The sequence below is a fragment of the Dipodomys ordii genome, unplaced genomic scaffold, assembly GCF_000151885.1.
Source record: "Dipodomys ordii isolate 6190 unplaced genomic scaffold, Dord_2.0 Scaffold2, whole genome shotgun sequence".
NCBI classification, from domain to species: domain Eukaryota; kingdom Metazoa; phylum Chordata; class Mammalia; order Rodentia; family Heteromyidae; genus Dipodomys; species Dipodomys ordii.
In genome coordinates, this window is record NW_012267218.1 from 4,640,826 (window position 1) to 4,665,554 (window position 24,729).

Consider the following 24,729-nt stretch of genomic DNA (forward strand, 5'->3'; position numbering starts at 1 on the left):
TTTTTTTTATTGTAAAGATACTATACAGAGGGTTACAGTTACATGAGTGAGGTAATGAGTACACTTCCTCTTGAACATTGTTACCCCCTCCATTGTTTTCCCCCTGCCATCCCTTTGTGGGTTTTTTTTTTTTTTTGCTTTTGTTTGCTTTGTTTTTTTTCTCTAGTGTTGGAGATCAAATACAAAACCTTGCACATACTAGGCAAGTGCTTTACCACTGAGTTACTTTCCAGCCCTTAAGCTGTGTTTTTACTGGGTGTATTCAGTAGTCATCTTAAAATTCTCAGCCAGGCTGGCCAAGTTTGGGCTAAGTGTTAGTTTGAAAAAGCTTTTTCAATATACCTATTGTTTTTGTTCTTTAAAGCATAAAAAGTAATGATTGGTATGCAGAGCTGCATGGAAGATAGAAGGGCATGTATTGGAAGGCATGAGAAAAACCTTTAGAAAACATTTACACTTTCTTGTCATTGTGTAAAGGGGGGTTGTTTTCTTTCTGTTTTAAGAAACAGTTCTAGTGCTCTACTGTACACACCTGTAAACACGTAGTCTTTAACTTCAATGGTATCAGACTCCAGGTAGTGAAAGTTCCTTTCTGATGTGTTGACTTCTACCAAATAGGTAGCCAAAAAATCTTAGTATATACAGTTTGTTTTCTGAGCAGATACTGTTCACTGCAGCTAATACTGAAGTTAGAACAATCACCAGTCTCTTTGAGGGAAGAATACATTCTGGCTTGGAATACCAAGTCATCTGACTTCCTTAGCAGTGAGAGCCTGTGCAGGGCTGGCATGGCACCGTGGTGTCGAGCAACTTTACAGGCACCGGGCTACATTCCATGCCCGGCTCCTCATATTTGTACAGTGTTGCTCTTTCCTCTTTTTATTCATTCAAAATGGGATGGTTTTTCCAATGAATGACTTACCTTTTTGTGTTACTTGAACATGCAGAAAAGTTCAGAAAAATAATACAACAGATGCCTGGGTATCTACTACCTAGATGGAGAGCACATGTCAAAATGTGTTGGTTCAGGTCCTTCTTTTTTCTTTCCCACCTGTTCATCTGTTTCCCTTTCAGCTTCCCTTTACTCTTTGTTCTATTTTTGTATTTAAGAAATAAAACATTGGGGCTGGGAAGGTGGCTCAGTGGTAGAGTGCTTGCTTTGCATGCATGAGGCCCTGGGTTCGATACCTCAGCACCACCTAAGCAGAAAAAGCTGGAAGTGGTGCTGTGGCTCAAGTGGTAGAGCACTAGCCTTGAGCTGAAGAGCTGAGGGACAGTGCACAGGCCCAGAGTTCAGGCACCATGACTGGCAAAAAAAAAAAAAAAAAAGAAAAAAAAAGAAATAAAACATTACAAATAACAGCTGTAGATTTACACTGCTCTCCCATTCCGTCTCAGCCCTCTTGAAATACATTTGTCTCCATCTATAGCCTTACAAGACTACAAATACAAATACAGTGAGATACAGTTGTAATTGGTCTTTTACAAAATTAATTGGTACACTTTTTAAGCTTTTTAAAAAGTGTCTTTAAAACATTTTAAAAATTAGGGTTGGGAAGGTGCTCAGTGGTAGAGTGCTTGCCTTGCATGCATGAGCCCTGGGTTTGATTCCTCAGCACCATGTAAGCAGAAAAAGAAAGCCGGAAGTGGCGCTGTGGCTCAAGTGGTAGAGTGCTAGCTTGAGCTGAAGAGCTGAGGGACAGCGCCCAGACCCAGAGTTCAGGCCCACGACCAGACCAAAAAAAAAAAAAAAAATTAGATTGCATTTTTCCCCTTAATATTTTATTTGTGTTGCACCTGGAAGTCTCACTCATTTAAGTTGCTCTGCAGTGGTCTACGTTGGAGCCCTGAAGTGTGCTGCTTTTAGAGTCAGACTGCAGAGTTTCCTTTTTCTCCAGGTCTGACTTGTTAAGGCTTGTGTGATTGTAAGGGATGGCATGTTAAACATTTGAGCGGGAACCTGCTCAGTCCTAAGCAACCTACAGTCAGGGCAACTGAGGCTCTTCTCCAACTTCGCTGTCCTATCACTTAATAATACCTCCCATTCAATATTGCCTTGCACTAGAATGCATGATGTACAATTCTTTTTTTGAGATGTGTATCATGAGTATCTGATGATTAATTTTGACTGTTTCAAGATAGGAGTGTTAAGACTAGAGCCAGTGAATTGAGCTCTGCTTTTATTTTCTGAGAGCCATGTGATTGATAATGTGTCCTAAAAGTAGTTCTTATTTTCTAAACATGGACAATATAGGTCTGTCTGTTACTTTTGATGGAAAAAGAGAAGATTACTTTCCTGATCTAATGAAATGGGCCTCTGAAAATGGGGCTTCTGTCGAGGGTTTTGAAATGGTTAACTTCGAAGAAGAGGGCTTTGGTTTGAAAGCAACAAGAGACATCAAGGTGAGTTTAAAAATTTTTGGTCTGAGGTGATCTTAAGAGTGTGTGAAGCTGGGTGCTGGTGCCTCATGCCTGTAATCCTAGCTGCTCAGGAGGCTGAGGTCTGAGGATCACAGTTCAAACCCAGCCCGGGCAAGAAAGCCCTGGAAAACTCATCTCCAATTAACTACAAAAAACAAAACAAAACAAAACAAAAAAGGCCTGAAGTGGAGCTGTGGCTCAAGTGGTAGAGTGATAGCCTTGAGCAAAAAAAGCTCGGGGTCAGCACCCAGGCCCAGAGTTCAAGCCCCAGGACCGGTTCCAAAAAAACCAAAAAACAAAAAAACCCTCACTATATAGAGTATATGAACTGTGATGTGATGATTTGGGCTTGTCCAGAGCCTTGTGGGGAAATAGGCAGCACCCTCTCTTTAAAGTAAGTGGTCTCTTCACCCGAGTGGGCCTGGAAGAGCTAGCCCTGGATTTGGGGTACCCCCTTTGCTGTTTGCCCTTCCAGTGAGCTATGCAATTTACCCTTCCTTGAGGCAGTCAGTTTTCATTTCCACACCTCTATTAGAAGACTGGGACCAGGACTCATAGGATTTTCAAAGATTTACCTAAGGACTTATGGTAGGATCTTGTGGTGTAGGATCTTAGAGGTGGGGTTGGCGGTGGAGGATGGGTCATGTTGAGGGTTCAGTTATCCAGAACCCGCTGGATAACGGAACTGGATAACTATTCTGGATAACTGAAAACTCACATAAATGGCTGCACCAGGGGTAATAGGCAGAGGAGAGGGTAAGTAGGTATTTGCTTAGGGGAAGATGCTTTTCTCCATGCTCAGCTCTTCCAGAATGAAGAAAGTAGCAGTAACTCAACATTCCTAGCCTGCCCCCACCCCCCAACTCCTATCCTCCCTAAGAAGAGGCTAATTTAGTCTGTTTGCAAGTTTTGGAAAAAGCACTGGGCTTGGCCAGTTTTTTAGTGGGAGCTGGTTTCCCTGGGCATTCATTCTGTTCTGTGCCCTCTACATTGAAGCTTTGCAGGGCAGGCCCACACAAGGAGGCCTATAGGGAGTCAAGGCTGCCTGTAACTAGGTGGGGGAGTCTAGTCTGTCTACTTCTGGAACTTCACTGATGGTATTTTAGGTGACCATCTGTTGTATTCTTTTGTCACTCAGTCAGTTCATAACTGACTGAGGAAATGGTTGTTATGGTTTGAGCACACTCAAACCTCCAGTAACATTTCTGGTAAAGCTGTAATTAACCTTTTATTGATATAGGGATAAAACCATACACTAGAATACCACAGGTACCTTTTAAATATCTGCTTCATTATATCAGATTAAAGAAAAAAACACCCCAAACCTCAAAATGCAGGTTTCTTCCTTCATGCTGCTTATAATCAATAGTAAGGGTTAAGAGACAGAAAATAATTCACATAGTAGACATTGGCAAAGACAATCAAATGAGAATCTTCGTTAGTATAGGTGCTTCCTGGAATATTGCTATTTTAGGAATATTGCTATCTTCCTCACTATCTGGGACATTGGAAAGTACAAGATTAATGTGAAGTGGTGCCACTTGGCTCCAGTGAAGCTTTTTCCTGATTTGTAGACACCACTCTTCTTGCTGTATTCTTAAATGGTGGAAAGCTGTGTTTATCTATTAAGCAATACAGATAAACACACAGAGCACATCCAATTATTACCTCATTATGCTTCTCATATTACCCCAAGGGAGATTGTACTTGGAACAGAACTGGTGAGCAGTACCTGCCCCTTTACTGGTGACTGCTGTGCTTTGGAGACATGTGTAGCAGAAGCAGTGCGGCTCTGGCAGGTCTCACTCAGCAGTATGAGCAAGTCACGTTGACAGAGTGAAAAATAGAGCTGAAAAATATGAGTATAGCATATAGTAAACACCCTTTGTACTCTAGTCCAGATGTTATATTTGCTTCAAGTTAAAGTTGAAAGTCCCTATTTGATTACTTGCATTCTCAGTATAGTTCTTTAGCATATGTGATTTCTGAGTTTTCTAGGAAATAGGATGTAAACTATGCTTCTGCACTTACATCTGATACTTAGGAAAGAAATGCTGATACGTACACTTAGGTTGTATTCCACATCTGTCATTGCATCACCAGCCATAGATACAGTTGGATTGAAAATTGACATGTTCTGATGATTCTGCTGCTTTTCTATTTTTTTCCCCTAGGCAGAAGAGTTATTTTTATGGGTTCCACGAAAATTACTAATGACGGTCGAATCTGCTAAAAATTCAGTATTGGGTGAGAATACTTACTATTGGCTGTTTAAGGAAATGTGCAAATGATAAAAGTATAAAAATTACTTTTTTTTTTTTTTTGTTTTAGTACTGGAGCTCACACTCAGGGACTTGAGCTTTCCTTCATGTGACTCTTTATGGCTAATACTGTACTACTCAAGTCACACTTCCAGACCAGCATTTTGCTGGTTAGTTGGAGATAATAGTCTTAAGGACTTTCTGCTCAGGCTGGCTTAGAACAACAATCCTTAGGCTCAGCTTCCTGAGTAGCCAGGATTACAGGCATGAGCCACTGGGACCCAGCTAAAATTCCATATCTAGTTCCTCAAATCCTCATTAAATGTTTCCTATTTTATGTCCAGAGAAAGATGTACATGAACTTAAATGTTACAAAACCTTTTATACTTATTCCTATGTTTTTAATACATATTTTGAATGCTGCATTTTACGTAAGTGTGGAATTTATACTGCTAATTTCTGGGTTAATTCAGGGCCCCTATATTCTCAAGACCGAATTCTTCAGGCCATGGGAAATATCACGCTGGCCTTTCACCTGCTGTGTGAGCGAGCCAACCCCAACTCTTTCTGGCAGCCCTACATTCAGACTCTCCCCAGCGAGTATGACACCCCTCTTTACTTTGAAGAAGAGGAAGTTCGGTGTCTTCAGTCGACACAAGCTATTCACGATGTCTTCAGCCAGTACAAAAACACCGCTCGACAATACGCCTATTTCTATAAAGTCATCCAGGTGAGTGGGGTGAGCAGGAAAGGGTACAACTGCATGTGTGTTCCTTTTGCATTCTGTGAAGGATACTCAAAACACTTAAAGATTATCAAGGACCTTTTGTTTGCATTTTTATACAAGTATCTCTGTAGTACCATTTGGAATGTACCTGACTTTATCATTATCCATTGTTAATACAAGCAGCAGTTTGTTCCTGAGCCACAAAAGTCACTCATCTTCTTGAAAATGAAAAGTTATAATGAGATTTTTAAAGGCTATGAATTGTCTTTAATACAAAAAGGTGCTCTGTGTACAAAGTTCCCCAAAAAGTGAAAGTCCCTTTCTGGATTTCTCCTAAATATGGTAGTAGTAATATTTGACAATTTAGCAAATTGCAATAGGTTATATCCATATGTATGTTTTTGTTTTTGTTTTTGTTTTTTTTGGTCAGTAGTGGACTTGCACTCTGGGCCTAGGTGCTGTCCCTCAGCTCTTCAGCTCAAGGCTAGTGCTCTACCACTTGAACCACAGTGCCACTTCTGGTTTTCTGAGTGGCTTATTGGAGATAAGAATCTCACAGACTTTTCCTGACTAGGCTGACTTTGAACTGCGATCCTCAGATCTCAGCCTCCTGAGTAGCTAGGATTACAGGCATGAGCCACCGCCACCTGTGTGTATTATATTTTAATGAGCTCTGAGTCAAAGTGTCAAGTGTGGACACTTGAATTATACCAGATTAGACTTTTCCCTGCTTTGGTGGCTTGGCTCCCTTGTCATGGCATTTCCCATTGCACAGCAGTTGGAAGATTGAGGAGGTCTGTGTGTGTCCACCTGTACTCCCACTGAGCTTGAGGAGGTCTGTGTGTCTCCACCTGTACTCCTTCCTCTTCTTAGTGCTAGGGATCGCCTCACTGTACTTGTTTTGTGGCAAGAGAGTATGGGAACCACTTGACCGATTTCCCTTTTCTTGGATAACATGAATTTGCTTGCTTTCCCTCTCCCTTCCTCCCTTCTTCCCTCCCCCTTCCTCCCTCCTTCCCTTTCTCCCTCCTTTCCTTCCTCCCTCCCCCTCCCTTCCTCCCTCCCTCCCTCTCTCCCTCTCTCCCTCCATCCTTTACCCTCCCCCTCCGGTCTTCATCTCCCTCTCCCTCCCTTCCCTTGTTCTCTTTCTCTTGTTCTCTGCCTCCCTCACCCCCTTTCTTGTATTATAGTTTGAATTCAGGGCCTTGTACTTGCTTGGCAGGGGGTTGACTATTATTGTCTATCACCTGTTTTGGACTGCTTATTTTGAGATAGGTTCTTGCCTTTCCCAGACCCATCCTGGACTTTGATCTTTCTATTTTAGTCTTCCTAGCATATCTAGGATGACAGGCTACACCACTTTAGATATAGTTTTGCTAACATTTTGCTGATGCTGGTCTGGAACCATGATCTTCCCAGTCCCAGCCTCCCATGTAACTGGGGTGATAGGCATGAGCAACTGCCCCTGGCTTTGATTTTGTTGTTTCGTGAACGTCCTATCTCTGTGTTTTACTGCAAGAAGTGCTAATTTTATTTCATTGGTCTAGATAATGTTTTCCTGCATTATTTTAACTTTACAGCATGCTTACTGCACAAGAACATGCAAACTTGTCCCTTCCTCCCATCAGATATTCAGCTGTGTCTAAAATTACATGACTTGCTGTCTTTAAGTAAAAGTCACTTTACATTCCTAAACCTTAAATTCTAGGAAGTCATTATGAATGACTGTGCAATATATATTTCAAGTTTGCTTATGTAGTTTATTTATTTATTTATTTATTTATTTTTTTTGTCGGTCGTGGGGCTTGAACTCTGGGCCTGGGTGCTGTCCCTCAGCTCTTCAGCTCAAGGCGAGTGCTCTACCACTTGAGCTACAGCACCACTTCAAGTTTGCTTAATTTAAGGACTATTGATGAAATAAAAACTTCGCCTCTTCATTTAGTGTGCCTCTCAGTTGTGTACTCTAAAGTTTGGTATGTGTCTTCATCACTTGAAGTGATTATGCTTTGTTGTTCTCAGTTGTGTATCTGTAAAGACTAATAAAAGTAAGATGTAAGTCATTTCCTAGAGCAGGACAATGACCTGCAGATTGGCTCTTATCACCAACATGTCTCTCAGGTCTAGGTTGTTTTTAGTTGGAGAGAAGTCAGTTCAGTTGTCAGGTAGATTCTACAGTGATGACAAGTCTTCTGACAGCTGGCCTGGCCTGAGTGATCTTTGGATATTTTGTTACACTCACTGTTTATTTAGTGTTAACTAAGTCACACAGCTTTGCTTTAAAACTTGATGGAATTTTGCATAGCTGTGAGTCATTAACATAGTGTTTACTTACTCATGTAGATGAAACCATTTGATGTCACTTTAGGACATTCCCTGAAACAATTCTTGAATGATGCTCAGGTGATCACATTGTAACACATTCTGTATAGTAGTAAGTAATATTGTTAGCCTGTCAGGAATTAGAGAACATCCAGAAAGTAAACTCTTAAGTCAGAAGTTTCCTTAAAGTAATAAATTCTCGAGTGAGTTGTAAGACCAGTTTGTGTAACTTATCATAAATACAATTTATTTTGAGATGGAATGTTGCCTGATCTGTGAGATGAAAATGTTAAGGTCTGTTTTTTACTGTCACTAAAAAAATGTTGGCCCAAGATGGATTGCTTGTCCAGCCACCTAGTACAGTCCCAGGACCCAGCGCCTGGCTGGCAGGAGGAGTGCAGTGCCCCAGGGGAAACTCGGCATCCTGGGGGACAGTGGTGAAGCTCCCTCCCCTGATGCAGTGGTGAGTGAGAGGGAGAGTTCTGGAGGCAGTCTGCAAAGGCTTGACCCCTGTGGCACTGGGTCACTCGGTGCTACCTTGGGTTAGTCCCAGTGCTTCCGATCTCCATGCAGTAGGCTGTGCCAGCCTTGCTATGTTGACAGCTGGATGGTCGGTACAAAGTCCTTGGTGCTGTGTCTGCAGAAATGGCCCACTTATGTTATTTTCAGTTTGTGTTTGGATTCCTCAGACCATGTTGTTTGGCTGTTGGAAGTTTTTCTCCCTGTATCTGTAGTACCTTATGTCAGTATTTCTTAACCTTTTCTTCTGAAAACTTCCTAGTGGCCAAGGATAATGAGCTTTTCTGAAAGATGAGGGACTAAGTCCATAGTGACTCATCACAAGCTCAGAATTACTTCCAAGTCTCGTTCTGTTGTTGGTTTTTGGACTTGTGTTTTTAGATCTTGAAAGTTCATACAAATGTTAATGTTTTCTGTAATTTGAAAATTGTGCTAAATGACTTCCGTCAAGTCAGATTGGCACTGTGGGAAAACAGCCCTATTTCTTCCTCGAACTCAGAGGGTCTCAGGCTGTCATGTGAGATGCGTTGCATTAACCTGTCAGTGCAGTCAGCTGGAGTTCTTTGTCAAAAAAGAACTGTGACTGTTGTTTAACACAGGCAGAAATAGGCAGCAGAAGGGAGCATTATAAGTTAAAGATACATCGTGATGACTTCATGCAGAACATTTCTTAGTCAGGGACTCACACTAAGTGCCTTTTGGAGCAGCAGCTCTAAGCAGTGTGAATGAGGGTATCCCCAAAAGTTCCAGTGGAGGTTGGGAAGTGGGGAGGTTTGGACATTGCTTTTGTGACAGAGATTTTTGTAACAGTTGTCTTCTTGAAAGTCATCTTTTGAGTCTCACTATTTTTCTAGTTTTAGAATGTTCTTATCACTTCTAAAAGTCTCCAATGTAAATTGGACTTAAATATAGATGTTAGTATTGTTCTGCTGTTATTTTAGTAGTATGCCAAATTTTTTCACCCCGGTAGCAAATTAATTTTTTTTTTTTTGTCAGTCGTGGGGCCTGAACTCTAGGCCTGGGCGCTGTCCCTCAGCTCTTCAGCTCAAGGCTAGCACTCTACCACTTGAGCTATAGTGTCACTTCCAGCTTTTTCTGCTTATGTGGTGCTGAGGAATCGAACCTAGGGCCTCATGCATTCAAGGCAAGCGCTCTACCACTGAGCCATCTTCCCAGCTCCAAATTAAAAAATTTTCTCATGCTTTTCCAAATTGAGATGTTAGATTTTTGCAGCAGCTTAGTAGGTCACTTTAGCAGGTCTTATCATGCAAGGAAATAGATGACATTATTTCATTATATTTATATTCAGATGTAATGTTTTCACAGTGATCTGCCCTTTGTGTGTGTGTGTGTGTGTGTGTGTGTGTGTGTGTGTGTGTGTGTGTTGTGTTGTGTTTTATTTCATTGTATATTTTGATCTTTTCCAGGGATGGAAGGACTCACTGAAATGCACATGACTGCTTTTTTGCTCATAGCTGCTACTCTGCTTGTTGAGATTCCATCCCTGCTTTTTTGCTGGTAGTTTTGGAGATTGAGTTTCATGTACTTTTCTGCCCATGCTGACTTTGAACCTCAATTCTCTGGATTTTAGCCTCCTGAGTAGCTTGGAGTACAGATGTTCCTCACTGGCATTCAGCTGAGGCAGAAAGCTTTCTATATATATAAATATATATATATATATATATTTTTTTGCCAGTCCTGGGTCTTGAACTCAGGGTCTGAGCACTGTCCCTGAGCTTCTTTTGCTTATGGCTAGCACTCTACCACTTGAGCCACAGCAATGCCACTTCTGGCTTTTTCTGTGTATGTGGTACTGAGGAATGGAACCCAGGGCTTCATGCATGCTAGGCAAGCACTCTACCACTAAGCCATGTTCCCAGCCCTGTACTATTTTTTTCTTTTTTCTTTTTTTTTTTAGCTTAGGTTACCGTGTGTCTTGGGCTTGCTGAACATTGGAGGCTCATACCTCTAAATCCTAGCTACTCAGGAGATCTGAGGATCACATTTCAGTTTCAGTCTTAAGCCTGTGCTTAAACCAACCTTGGCAGGAAAGTCTGGGATTCTTAACTCCCATTAACCACCCCAAATCAAGAAGTGGAACTGTAGTTCAAGTGGTAGAGCACTAGCCTTGAGCAAAAAAACTCAGAGACAGTGCCTAGTGCCTGAGTTCAAGTCCCAGGACTGGCATTATAAAACTCCCCAAACAAAAAAATTCTTGCTTGGCCTCTGCTTTTCTTCATCTATGTCATAGTAGAGGTGTGGGCAGTTGTATCTCCCAAGAGTCCTTCCACATTGTACACTGTATATGTGAGATGCGCTGCTTGCATGCCGTCCTTTAGGTAATAGTGAGAACATGCTGGTGATAAAATGCAACACCTGCTGGTAGCATGCTGCACTGCAGTTTGATTGTTAACACCTAAATCCTAGGAGCTTGTCTTAGAACCTGTAGATAAACCAATACTTCGGGAGTATAAGGGAAAAGTAACTATTTCTATCACTGTGAAATGGGCCAGGGTGGAAGAGAGGACTGATTGAAGGCAGAACTGGGCATTTAAGATAGTTGACTTTTTTTTTTTTAAATCAATTATGGGGCTTGAACTCTGGGCCTTGATGCTGTCCTGAGCTCTTCAGCTCAAGGCAAGTGCTCTGCCACTTGAGCCACAACACCACTTCTGGTTTTCTGGTGGTTAATTGGAGATAACAGTCTCATGGACTTTGCTGCCCAGGGTGGTTTCAAACCGAAATCCTCAGATCTTAGCCTCCTGAGTAGCTAGGATTACAGGTGTGAGCCACTGCCACTTGGCTGAAGTCTTGTTTTATAATTTAATTTTTGGTTGTTGGTAGTAGTGGTCCTGGGGATTGAATTCGGCCTGGGTGCTGTCCCTGAGCTCTTTTGCTCAAGGCTAGCACTCTTCTACTTTGAGCTACAGCTCCATTTCTGGTTTTCTGGTGGTTAACTGAAGATAAAAGTCTCATGGACTTTCCTGCCCAGGCTGGCTTTGAACAGGGATTCTCAGATCTCAGCCTCCTGAGTAGCTAGGATCACAGGTGTGAACCATCTGGCTAATATAATTTTTTATTATTATAAAGGTGATGTACAGTTATATATATCAATAAAGAGTACATTTCAGTCACATATGAATCAATAAAGAGTACAATACTACTCCTATGAAATACTCCTTGCAGATCAGAATCCAGCAAAGGACAGCTCCATGGTGAGACTTCTGCTTGGTAATGTGTGCCCAGGGTTTTGGTGGAGTGCAATGGAAAGCTGGATTTTGTTTAAACTTACCTTTGAAATAGTGTGATTGTATGAAAGTGAAATATCCTGTCAGATTTTGTTTGGCGACATAGTTGAATGATAGTCGCAATATTTTTCACCTGTGTCAATGCAAAGTGACTAGATCTTAAAAATGAACTGTGCGTTGCATCGATAATCAGTCCCGGTCCTACTAACTAGTCTGCAAGCCCTGCTTGAATGTCACCCCTGCTTGAATGTCCCACTAATGCCCTTTTTTCTGTTCCAGTCCCACAGTGCATGAAGTTGTCAGTCTCAGTCACCTGCATCCTGGTTCCTCACTCCTCCTTACTGTCTGTGACCTGGCACTTTCCTTGGTTGTATTAGGGTTTGAACTCAGGGCCTTGTTCTTGCTAGGCAAGTGTTCTACTACTTGAGCCCACTTTTAGTCCAACCATGGCACTTTTCAAGACTTACAGTGGCTAGCCACTTTGAATAAATCTCCCTTTGATATTTCCTGTGATATTTTATCAGGTATTTTGTCCGATACTCTCTGACATTTTGCATTTTTTGCACTAATACCATGGAAGTGAAGTTATATTCTCAGGGACTCATGGTTTAGGATAGCTTATTCCATTTCAGTGTAGTTTCCCACTCAGACTTCCTACTTTTTTCTTTGGAATTAATGAGTTTTATAGAAGGATACTTTCTTTGAGAGTATGCACATTTTCTGCTTCTCATCGTACTTTCATACACTAATTTTTGCATCCATCATGATTCTTGTCTAAAATAGTTACTGCTGTAGTATGCACCAAGTACCAATTTTCTGTCTCTTATTTTTCTTTCTGTGTGTATTAATTGAAATTTTATTTTAAGGAGCAGCTATCCCTGTTTCCCTTATTTATTGACCTATACAGTCTATTCCTATCAACATAGAGTTGTGATGTTTACTTTATATGATGAATATATAATTCATTGCTGTCATTATTTGTTTGGTATAAAATTGTTTAAAATAGATTTTCATGTGAAGATACTTAATTCCTCCTATTTTTAGCCATTTTAAGCAGTATTTGCCATAAAACTAGGAGAACAGAAGTATATTAAATAAAAAGTGATTGACATTAGTTGACCCCAGCATAACGTATCTCTTACAAAGTGTCTCAGTGGAGACTAACAGTGGTCACTGCTGCTGTTACTACTCTCCAGACCACATTTCCACTTAAATATTTCCCTGGAGGTAAATGTGTTCCATGTGTGATATATGTTCTTGGTCAACTTACTGCCTAAGTGGTAGGAGTAGCAGAAGTGGGGTATAGGAACAAAACTGGGGGATGATGAGGGTCAGGCTATAGGACGATTAGGTGTCGTGTAGTCATGGGAGCTATATGGAGGTTGTGAGGCAGAGAAGGGCTAGAAGGACTTTGTTCCTGTGACTTGGTTAGGGGGTCTTTTCTGTTCAGGTAAGTAATATTCTTTAGTGTGCTGATGGGGTTGTACTAAAGAGGAAATACAAGCTGAGGTGGGTTGTGGTTCCTGTGTATTTATAGAGAGGGTGTGGCTACAGACAGAAAACTCTGGGACAGAGATCCAGGCTACGTTCATGCCACTGCAGCTGCTAGACAAAGATGATGAGTTCAGTAAGAGTAACCCTGCTTGATTCTCTTTTGAGCAGTTTAGTCCTTCCAGTGACCCCACTGAGCATATGAAGAATGGAAATGTGGAACTACCTTTCTAGAAGCTTCTCACATGTCTACTTCCTGTATTGGGCAGCTCTGTTGGGCCCAGGGCCTAAGCTCCTAACCATAGGGGCTCACTGAGCAGCAATCATTGTCTTTAAGAGACCCAGAGGTACTTTATAGTTTTTTTTTTTTTTGGGGTCCGGTCGTGGGGCCTGAACTCTGGGCCTGGGCACTGTCCCTCAGCTCTTCAGCTCAAGGCTAGCACTCTACCACTTGAGCCACAGCGCCACTTCCGGCTTTTTTCTGTTTGCTTATGTGGTGCTGAGGAATTGAACCCAGGGCCTTGAGCATGCAAGGCAAGCGCTCTACCACTGAGCCACCTTCCCAGCCCTACTTTATAGTTTTAAGGACAGAGAAATGTAGTTTAAAATCCCCTCCCATAGGCCGTTATTCCTTACAGTAAGCTGAATGTGCTCTGCTGATTGGGTGGGCTGTGTGCTTGTCAAGGCCATCCTGGAGCCTGCTGGTCATTTCCTTCAGCTCCCTAGGGAGGATGCGCCTCTTTAGAGGACACAGTAAAGCTCTTTCTTGTCCCTAAGTTGTGCAGAAGCTAATAGTTTGGTTCTCTCTCTCTCTCTCTCTCTCTCTCTCCCTCCCTCCCTCCCTCCCTCCCTCTCTTTCTTTCTCTCTTTCTTTCTTTCTTAATTGTTCTTATCAGCTCAACTTTTCAAGTGATAAAAAAATATGAATAAACTAAAATCTAGGAATTAGCTCAGGTTGTGTATTCTGTGTAGAGTTCTCAGTGGGTGGAGCCACTGGCTGTCTTGCTGAAATGACCTGACCTGTGTGACCTTACTTGTTTCTGATGGCTGAACTTGATCACTGTTAAATCTGTGATAAATATGTGAGTGTCTTCTTTATGTCTTATGTAAGGTGCCCAGATTTGTAACATTAATTCTAAACTTATATCGAGTTTTTATCATTTTCATAAATGAACACTATAGATATATCACTTAAAAGCTAAATTGTGTTTTTGACTTATGTTCTCTTGTTTTGTATGATGTTGCAGCAATTTATATAGCCTTAATCTGGAAATTGAGTGCTCTGTTGTCTCTATTTCTTCTTCTTTAGTTTCGGTATCCTTTGGGAAACTTTTTCTCTGTGTCTGTGATTTTACCTGGGGAAAGCTATACCTGACCTTGCCCTGCCGGAGTGGCATGTCATGAGGTGGGAGGAGGGAGCATGGCAGCCAGGCAGTGTGTCCCCAGGAGCCCTCAGATCCAGACCACAGCACCTCACCAGTAGTCTGTCCTGCTCCCCACCCTGACAGTCCCCACCATGCCACATCCCTCCTGCTGAACCTACCCCATTGTGGTCCTTGGCCCTTGTTGCTAGCCTAGGAATAGATTTCCAACAAAGCTATGAACCTAAATGTATATTTACATATATTGTCTCTAGTACCGTACTTCACATGCTAGCAGAGGAATCTACTTGGGTGGGACTAACATAACCAAGTCCCTGTGATAGGACAAGGGCTGGCAGCCAAGAAAGGAAAGAATGTTTAGGGTAATGTCCTCCATGTATCAAGCAACTGTAACACCTTTCTTGAATTAAAAAAAAATTGTGATAGGGATTCCACTCTGTAGCCAAGGCTATTGTTCTTGGAGCCGAGAGCCACCTACCTCATCTCCCAAGTGCTAGAATTACAAGTGTATGCCATCGTTCTTGGCTCTTCCTTTGCTTTTATTCTCATGGTAAGAAGGAGACAGAAACTATTACTCACCTGGGAACATCTGCAACAGTATTAAACTAGATTGGATCAGAAAAAAAAAATCCTACATCAAGTCCAGAGTTCTGATAGTTTGCTTTGTGTACTGAGAAGTTAAAATATTTGGTAAGTTTTTTTCTCAGGCAGCATTTTTAGACATTTTTTTGTTTGGTTTTTAATATATATCATTTGTTATTTTCATAAAAGAGGGAATCTGCTTATAGTTTTGGGAGGTTCCAGATAAGCACATGTATGAGAGTATTCTCCAATTGAAGTCATGTTTATAGTTAGACATATTGGCCTGCTCACACCATCCCATCCTTCACAGTTGCTGCTGTCACTCCTTGTGGCTTAGACTTCCAACTGTAGCCATCTCATGGCCTTTTTTTTTTTTGTAGTGTCAGCCCTGGGGCTTGGCACTGCTCCTCTCAAGACTAATGTTCTACCATGTGAGCCACAGCTCCACTGTTGGCTTTTTGGTGATTAATTGGAGATGAGTTTCATGGACTGCCCTGCCTGGGCTGGCTTCTAACCACAGTGCTCAGATCTCTTCCTCCTTAGTATCTAGGATTGTAGGTGTGAGCCTTGGCACATAGCTTCATGGCCACCCTATGTCCTTCCTCAACAGTTAAGGAATAAAGTAGCAGAAGTAATAGGGCTTAATCAATCTTTGTGGACAGGGAGCATGCCACAACCATTTATTCATTTATGTGTGTATGCACATATGTATTTATTTATTGGTGCTAGTCCTGGTGCTTAACGTCAGAACCTGTGCGCTGTCCCTGAGTCTTAGTGCTCAAGGTTAGTGCTCTACCACTTGAGCCATAGCTCCACTTCTGGTTTTTTTGGGGAAGATAAATTGAAGATCAGAGACTCAGGACTTTCCTGCCTGGACTGGCTTTGAACTGTGATCCTCAGATCTCAGCCTCCTGAGTAGCTACAATTACAGGATGAGCCACTGGCGCCCGGCCACAATCTCTTGCCATTAGTTTATAGGGTATCATTGATTAGACACATGTACAGGTCCTGTTCTGATTTTTTTGGAATTAAGAGCCTGCGTGTTGGAAAGGCCTGACTGTTGGTGTTTATTGTGGAGTATTTCCAGATGGGGATTAGCAGCTTTCTGCATTCATTGCATATTGTCTCTGCCTAGAATTGATGCTAACTGAAAGCTGTGTTTGGGGTATTCGTTGCTTTGAATCCATATAGGCTTACAGTCTACTCGAAGTGAGCCCTATCTTTTTTTTTTTTTTTTTTTTAGTGCCGGACCTGGGGGCTTGAACTCAGGGCCCTGAGCTTCTTTTGCTCAAGGCTAGCACTCTACCACTTGAGTTATAGCGCCACTTCTTACCTTCTCTGTTTATGTGGTACTGAGGAATCAAACCCAGGGTTTCATTCTGCTAGGGAAGCAGTCTACCACTAAGTCACATTCCCAGCAATAGGCCTTATCTTTTATTCTTGTGGAAATTCATTTTAGCTACAAATTGTCCCAAGAAAGTATCCAAGCAATATGTTAGTTTAAAAAATAATACTACTGGGACTAGGAAGGTGGCTCAGTGGTAGAGCGCTTGCCTTGTATGCATGAGGCCCTGGGTTCGATTCCTCAGCACCACACAAGCAAAAAGAAAAAAGCCGGAAGTGGTGCTGTGGCTCAAGTGGTAGAGCACTAGCCTTGAGCTGAAGAGCTGAGGGACAGCGCCCAGGCCCAGAGTTCAGGCCCCACGACCGGACCCAAAAAATAAAAAATAAAAATATTACTACTAAAGGCAGATTCTTCTGACTCTGCCCCTGCCAACCTTGTTCACCTTGCACTGATGTGTTTGTTGGTGTGCTATGGAAGATGGACCTTGGAGTCTGAGCTTGTTCTCTCTAGCTAAATCTAGTCAAGTGAAATTGGAGTCTAAGATCTTTTATCTGTAGAAAGGGGCTGTGTCACCACAATTCTGTACTAAAAATGTAGAAGGTGATACCTAGTGCACAGGCCCCAAGCCCTGTTCCAGGGCTGGGAGCTAGGGGCTCCTGGGTAGGATGGAGGGGCCCAACCTTTTTCCAGGACCACAATCTGTTCTCGTGGACCATGGTCCCTTCTCAAGGTCAGATTTGCCAGGCAACCCTCTCTGTGTTTTATGATGACAATTAGAAAGCTGATAATAATACTCAAGAGGCTGAGGCAGGAGGATTATAGTGAAATCCTGTACCCCCAAAAAAAGAAAGAGTAAAAGAGAAAGGGAAATCATTTTTTTATATCCTTATATAGAGGTAAGATGGGCCTCACTGTAATCTTCATCTGATAGTTTTGTTTCTGATTTTTAGAGCAAGAGAGTCAATTTCAACTTCCGTACACGAGAGTTCTTGTTTCACTCAGCTGCACCTGCTTGGATCAACCATTTATTGAACTGGCAGAATAAGTCCTGTCTTCAGAAGCAGATATAAATCCTGTTTTCTGGGCACATGTAAAGTAGTAATGTGTCAGGGCACAGATTTAAAACAGAACAGGATAGTGGGAGAAGAGAAAGTATGCTTCCACTCAAGAAGGCTTTTCTGTGTTTGTGTTTGACCTGCACATGCTAAACATGGGCTCTGTCCCTGAGCTCCATCCCCAGTCTGGCTGAGAAGTTAGAAGAGACTTTTAAGTTTTGTTTCTATATGGGAGAAGTAGCGTGTGGAGAATAACCTACACTTGCCCAGGGCCTTGTGGTAAAGTTCACATCCAGCCTCATGGTTTGTCTTCACAGTGGACTTGTAATACAGTTGTCACTATTGTCCCTGTTAGGAGATAGGAGATATTGAGGCCCAAAGGGTGGCTTGGCCATAGTGAGTGGAGTCTTTCATGACCATCAGAGGTCTATCTGTGTCAAGACTTGCTATTTGAGGCTGGGACTGTGGCTCAGTGGTGGAGTGTTTATCTGGCCCTTTGCAAGGTCCTGGTTCTAACTCCAACACTGATGTGGTTTTTTTGTTTTTTGTTTTTGTTTTTTTAAAGGCATGCTATTTGTGAACACCCCAGGCACTGCTACTACCATGTCCCCTTCCATGCTATTTGTCCAGCAAATCTGAAACCTGGCAGCGCACTAAGTTCCTTCCATTGTCATTTGTCTGCCCTCTGAGGGCTGAGACTTGGTGTCATTTGCAGCGGGTTTGTGCATAAGACACTGTGTTCAGTAGTTACTTGTTGAGTAAGTAAAACAGCCAGTAGCAGAATAGAAAATAACTAACGTTTAATAAAACAATGGGTGGACTCTGTGCATTATTCTTCAAGCAACCCGGTGGGAGGATAATCATTCTTTTTACTTCACTGAGGGGCTGAGACCTTGCTTGACTCTCAGGTAGTATACCCTGGAGGGAGCCGGGCTGGGTGGCAAGCTAGAGCCAGTGCAATCTTTAGCTTCTGAGCTCCTGGCCCACTTCAGGGGCATGGAGCCACTGTCAGATCATCCTTGGAATAGCTTGTCTAGAGCCTACAGGAGGCTAGCAGCCAACTAATGTCTGCCACTTTTGACTATTCTTCCAGTGATGACTGTCACCCCATCCAGCCTACTGTCTTCTCTTCCAGAGGTCTTGCCACTCTTGACTGCTCTAGTTCACTTGTATCTACAGAGCCAGTGGCATCTTTTGCAATATAGATAACAAATCATTGCATGCCACTGGCTTTGTCTTATACTTGGAGTAAACTCAAGAAGCAGGATTGCCTAGTAGTCAAGTCTCACATGTTGCTTTCTTCCAGATCCCAGTCCCCTCCCTTGACTCTCCCTCAGAGTTCCTGGGACTTAGGACATGGGCTCTTCAGCCTCAGTGGCTGTTTGCTCCCTTTCCACCTACAGCAACTTCCTGAGGTCTGAATGTCAACTCCTCCATCTTCTGCTTTCATCTTAAAGTCTTCCTGAGTAAGTCCCTTCCTAATCACAGGGGTCCCCTGGCATGAATTAGTGTGGTACTTGTTTCTTAGACACACCTCCCACTATCTGGAGTCACTTTTGTTTTTGTTATCTTTATCTGACATGTGAATTTCCTACGCAAGACTGTTCTGTCCTGGGCACTAATGTGACATGACTGCTCACCACAGTGCCTGTCCGATGGGATGGCGTGGGCAGGACTAGTTGAGTGGGAGAAGTAGTTGTACTCTAGTTCTCCACACATGAGTTAGGTGTGGCCTGAGTCTGCAGGGGTGGCAGATTCTTGTACACACAAGAGCACCTGGGTTTAGAATGACAAGTGAACATAGTCCATCTCCAGCCCAAGCCAAGCCTTGCAGGGCTGCATGTATAAGACAGGCAGCTTCCCCAGCTGTACCAAGGTCCCTAATGGACATTGTACCCCCAATGAAACAAATCCTAAACCTAATGGGTCCTTGGAGTGTAATGGAAGGGCATTATGGGTTCAACAGAACACATTGTCACTCTGCTTAGGGCTTCAGTGGCCCTAACATGGGTGTCCTATTTTTTTTTTTCTGTCTCCAAGATGAAATTCATAGTAAAGGAAGAGTCCATCAACTCCTCCACTTCCAGCAGATTCGGTATAGCAGTTCTCTTAGATGGTTGCATTCTCCTCTCTGTTAAAAAGAAGTGAGTGACATCTCTGTTCTCCTGAGGATGGGGTGATGTGAATTACTCTCCCATGACAGTCCTGCTTTCATTCTCCTCCCCAGTGTTTGCCGCTGTGCCTCGCCTTGCACATTCAGTAGTTCTCCCTCTGTGTTTTGTGGTGTCCAAAGTGAGGTTCACACTCTACCTCTGTGATCTTCCATGGCTACCCTTGGGCCAAGGCTTTCTAACTTGGCCGAGACTTTGTTGTTGTTTTTACTGGGGTTTTGAACTCCGGGCCTAGTGCTTGCTAGGTAGACAGGTTGTCTCCCACTTGAACCACACCTGATATTTCATGTTTTCTCCACTGGAGGGGGGTGCCCCTCACTGTGTACTGAGACGTTAACATTTGCAGCCATGGACACTGCTTCAACCCTCTCCTGCACAACCCCCTGAATTACTAGCATGAAGCACCCACCCGTGACCAGGGGATCATGCCTGAACTAGTTTTGGAGAGCTCTTACTCTTAGGCCCACCTGTGTTCTTTGGCCTTTGAGCTTGGCCACACATTACGGTTTTATCCTTTCAGTTGATCAACTTCATACTTTTAGCCGAAAGAAAAGCTGAGTTCCAAAAATTAGTCATAGAAAATTATATTTATATTTGCTTACATTCAGCAAGAAAAAATAGTAACAGATTTTTTTTCCCCTTTTTTGCCAATCCTGGGGCTTGAACTCATGGCCTGGGCATTATCCTTGAGCTTCTTTTGCTCAAGGCTGACACTCTACTACTTGAGCCACTTCCAGCTTTTTCTTTTCTTTTTTTTTTTTTGGCTCCGGTTGTGGGGCCTGAACTCTGGGCCTGGGCGCTGTCCCTCAGCTCTTCAGCTCAAGGCTAGCGCTCTACCACTTGAGCCACAGCGCCACTTCCGGCTTTTTTCTTTTTGCTTATGTGGTGCTGAGGAATCATCAAACCCAGGGCCTCAGGCATGCAAGGCAAGCGCTCTACCACTGAGCCACCTTCCCAGCCACGCAGCTTTTTCTGAGTAGTTTATTGGTGATAAGAGTCTCATGGAAGTTCCTGCCCAGGCTGCAAACTCCAGTTCTCAGTTCTCAGCCTCCTAAGTAGCTAGGATTATAGGTGTGAGCCACTGACACCCAGCTAATTTGTTTTAAAAAGAAGAAAATAATGGGCTGGGAAGGTGGCTCAGTGGTAGAGCGCTTGCGTTGCATGCCTGAGGCCTTGGGTTTGATTCCTCAGCACCACATAAGCAAAAAGAAAAAAGCTGGAAGTGGCGCTATGGCTCAAGTGGTAGAGTGCTAGCCTTGAGCTGAAGAGCTGGGACAGCGCCCAGGCCCAGAGTTCAGGCCTCACGACCGGACTCCCCCCCCCCCCAAAAAAAAAAAAAAAAAGAAGAAAATAACTACCTGTTGGAGATACTCTTTGATAATAAGAGGGTTGTTCTGAATGAGATGTTATAAGGATACAGAAAAGCTATATGAGGTCTTTACCTTCTAGAAGTTTATCATAAAGATAGAAGAAAAAAAACATATCAAGCAGGAAATGTCGAAGAACTAGCTGGTAAACCAACACAGTGACTATTCTGTCTGAGGTCCCTGAAGTCTGGGGAGGTACCTGTCAAGCTCCAAGAGCAGTACTGTCAGGTTAGGAGACTGTCAGCAGACAGGATGAGCAGGGCTTGTGCCAAGGAGCAAGGTGAGCCCAGGCAAGGCTCCCTGGCAGGCTTGTTCTGCTCATCCACCTGAGGGACTGCAGGGATGGGGTTGCTGCCATCTAAAAGCAGACACTGTGTAGGTAACATGTCAAAGAAGATATTTCAGTTAATGTAGAGGTGAAATGGGGTTACTTGTATCATCAAGGTGTTGTATCTGGTTACTCTGAGGGCTTTTAGGGCGGGGCTCTACACTGAAAAACATCTATTGGGAAGAATCAGTTTCTGTCTCGGTTCATATACATACCACGTCATTCAGATGTCTGCTGTGTCTGGTGCCTCTGGGTTGGCTGTAATTTCTAGCATCACTATAAGCACTGCTATAGGTTTCTAGGAAACTCCCAAGCCACTGCTTAGGTGCTGGGCTATGCGAGAGCTGTTAAGGTAGCAGAAAACCAAATGCAGACCAGTAATGCCAAACAGGGAAGAAATGTCATAGACCTGGGTCTATGCTGAGGATGAAGCAAAGTCACAGTGTGAGTAGAGTGGTGTGATAGAATTGGGGAGCAGGGGGACAGCAGTTGAGAGGTAGCACTGTATACTCAGTGGCATGTCCTGAGAGATCTAGTTAGTGTCTTCCTATCTGACAGTGAACTTGAAGCTGTCACCTTCTGTGTCTCAGGACTTCAATTCCTGCTAGTTGCCAGTGTGCCAGGATTTAAATACATGTCTAATTCTGATCTACCATTTTTGCTCTCTGTGACATGCTCACTTCATCTCAAGCTGTGGGTGCTGTGGTCATTCTGGAAGCCTCTGCTCAATAAGTGGTTTGTGCCGGTGGCTCACGCCTGTAATCCTAGCTACTCAGGAGGCTGAGATCTGAGGATCGAGGTTCAAAGCCAGCCCGGGCAGGAGAGACCGTGAGACTCCTATCTCCAATAAACCACCAGAAAACCAGAAGTGGCGCTGTAGCTCAAGTGGTAGAGCGCTTTCCTTGAGCTGAAGAGCTGAGGGACAGCGCCCAGGCCCAGAGTTCAAGCCCCACGACCGACAAAAAAAGAAAAAAAGTGGTTTGTGTTTTGGTGTGAGCTATTGAGATGTTGTAAGCAGTGGAAGAGGTGCTTGGGATCCTGCTAAAATGGAGTGCCTGGGTTTGCATGGATGCTTCCTGAGCTGAACCAGCACTGACATAGAGGCAGAACTCAATGGTTATGTACTGAAAAAGAAAGGCGGCTTCTGTGGGACAGGAATGGGTAGTGCCTGTGGCCTACCACCAGGCTCTCCCTTGGATTTGTGGACAGCACGTCTCCCCAAAAGGCTGCTCCCCAAGATCAGTAGACCAAAGCAAGTTTGCCTGCAGAAAAAATTACTACAAGCCAAGCTCACTGGCTTTTTTCCTTTTTAATTGAAGTGGGTGCTGAATCTTAGTAAGACATTTATTCCAGTGCTGTGCTAGAAAAGAGTGGTTTGGAGTAGTCAGAGGAACCTAACGATGGCCTCCAGGCTGCAGGCTGGCCTGAGTCTAGCCCCTCTGTGCCCTGCTTCACACTTCTGTTGTGGGTGCAGGTGAGCCGAAAGGCGCGTGGGACAAATTCCTGGGTGCTGTACAACTGAGATGGCTCACTGGGGCACTCAGATCTACCTTGACTGAGACAGATGAACTTAACTGGGACACACGTGGCTACAGAAGGTGCGGCGGGAACACTGGGACTCAGCCCCAGAATCTTGTCTTCTCAGTCAACGGTTTATGACTGTGCAAAACTCACACCAGCAATCTGAGCCTAGTTCCACATTTTATTTGTGCTGGTCCTAGGGCTTGAACTCAGGGCCCGGGCACTACCTCTGAATTTGTTTTTTTGCTCAAGGCTAGTGCTGTACCACTTGAGCCACAGTTCTACTTCTGGCTTTTTGGTGGTTAATTTGAGATAAAGAGTCTCACAAATTTTCCTTCCCAGGCCCCTGAGTAGCTAGGATTACAGGCTTGAGTCACTAGGACCTGGCTGGAGAAGTAGTATTCTTGAGCTACATGGGACAGGTGTGAGTAAATAGCGGTGGAAAACTTTGCCTTTGGTTTGGGGCTGTATTGATAAGTTTATAGTATTTTTAATTTAAAACAGAATTTATGGCTGTATAGTGGTAAGGCAGGGAAAATCACTTTGTCCAGTATGTGGCATAAAATGTAATTATTGTAGCAGGGGTCAGTTGATCTAGCTTAGACTCCTAAGCTTTTGTTTTAGAAGCCTACAAACACATGCTGCTATTTTGGGTGCTATTGGCTTTCGCTTGTACTTTCCTGCATTTGTGGTGGGAGTGTGGCTAGAAAGGGCATGAGACTTAACATCAGAACTCCTGGGTGTGGGTCACGGAGAAATGTTAGGTGTCTCAGTTTTGTTTCTTCATCTAGTTATAGGATTTGCTAATTACCTTAGCTGGTGTTAGGAAGGTTAGAGGTGAAATTTGGAGACTACTTTGATTAGTACACATCTTTACAAAAAGTAAGACATCCACTCTGCAGACTCACCCCTCCCTCCCTCCCTCCCTCCCTTCCTTTCTTTGTTGTTGTTGTGGGACTTGAACTCAGGGCCTGGGCACTGTCCCTGAGCTTGTTTGCTCAAGGCTAGCACTCTACCACTTTGAGCCACAGCTCCACCTCTGTTTTTTAGGTAGTTAGCTGGATATAAGTGTCTCATAGACTTTTCCTGCTCCGGCTGGCTTTGAACTGCAATTCCCAGATCTCAGCCTCTTGAGTAGTTAGGATTATAGGCATGAGACTACCAGCCAACATTTTTTTAGTTTCTTATTGTATGCTAGGTGTCTTTTGAGTAGACACTGTACTGTGGTGGTCAGCTGAAGTTTGGGGTCTCCTCTTAACAGCTGGGTGTCTTCAGTTGCTTTGTTTGTAAGATGAGGGTGATGGTGTACATTGTGTTGGAGGTTAAGTTAGTTAAACTTACAAAGTACTGTCCCTTTTTCTCTCTTCCTTGCATCTTTTTTTTTTTTTCTGTATAAATGTTCAGTTCCTTTTTCTAAAAATGCAGGACAGCAGGAACACTGAGGGCCTGGGTGCCAGAGGTGGAGCAGAGACTCCGCCGGGCGTGAGAACATGTAGTAAGTGAGAACTAACACGTGGTGTTGGAGCCACGGAGATGTTAGACACTGTACTGTAGCAAATACTAGGCTGTCTTGACGGTTGCAGTTGGAGGTGATTTTGTGAGTTTTCTTTGAGATGAGTACCGGAAGTTTATAAGTTTTAAAATGTTTGATTGTTTTTTCAGACTTATATCAGCACATTTATTACCACATGGTTTCTCTGGGCCAGAAAGCCAGGCCTGGCTTCACCTGGTGCCTGCTTGAGGCGCTCTGGCAGGGCTGCATTTTGGACACGTTCTCATCTGAGGCTCAGCTAGGGCAGATGTGCTTCCCAGACCCCTCCATGCTGGTGTCCAGTGATGGTCCTCCGGTCCTTGGATTCTTGCTGCCACGTCAGCCCCCCGCCCTCCTGTTTCTAATGTACTCTCAAACCTCCGTGGCCCCTCTCCCTTTCTCCCTGTTTTGATTCATCTTTTAGTAAATGGCCTTCCCTTAGGAAGACCTTCTTCGTTATT

General features: G+C 43.4%; 1 protein-coding gene across 1 annotated transcript in view; it reads left to right on the forward strand.

Annotated features, from left to right (window-relative positions):
• Nucleotides 1–24,729, forward strand: part of Setd3 (SET domain containing 3) — a 57,364-nt gene that overhangs the window by 3,965 nt on the left and 28,670 nt on the right. The window contains exons 3-5 of the mRNA XM_013013138.1: nt 2,255–2,403; nt 4,596–4,668; nt 5,156–5,412. Of these exons, the coding sequence (XP_012868592.1) occupies nt 2,255–2,403; nt 4,596–4,668; nt 5,156–5,412 (479 nt within the window). The remainder of the gene's footprint in view (nt 1–2,254; nt 2,404–4,595; nt 4,669–5,155; nt 5,413–24,729) is intronic.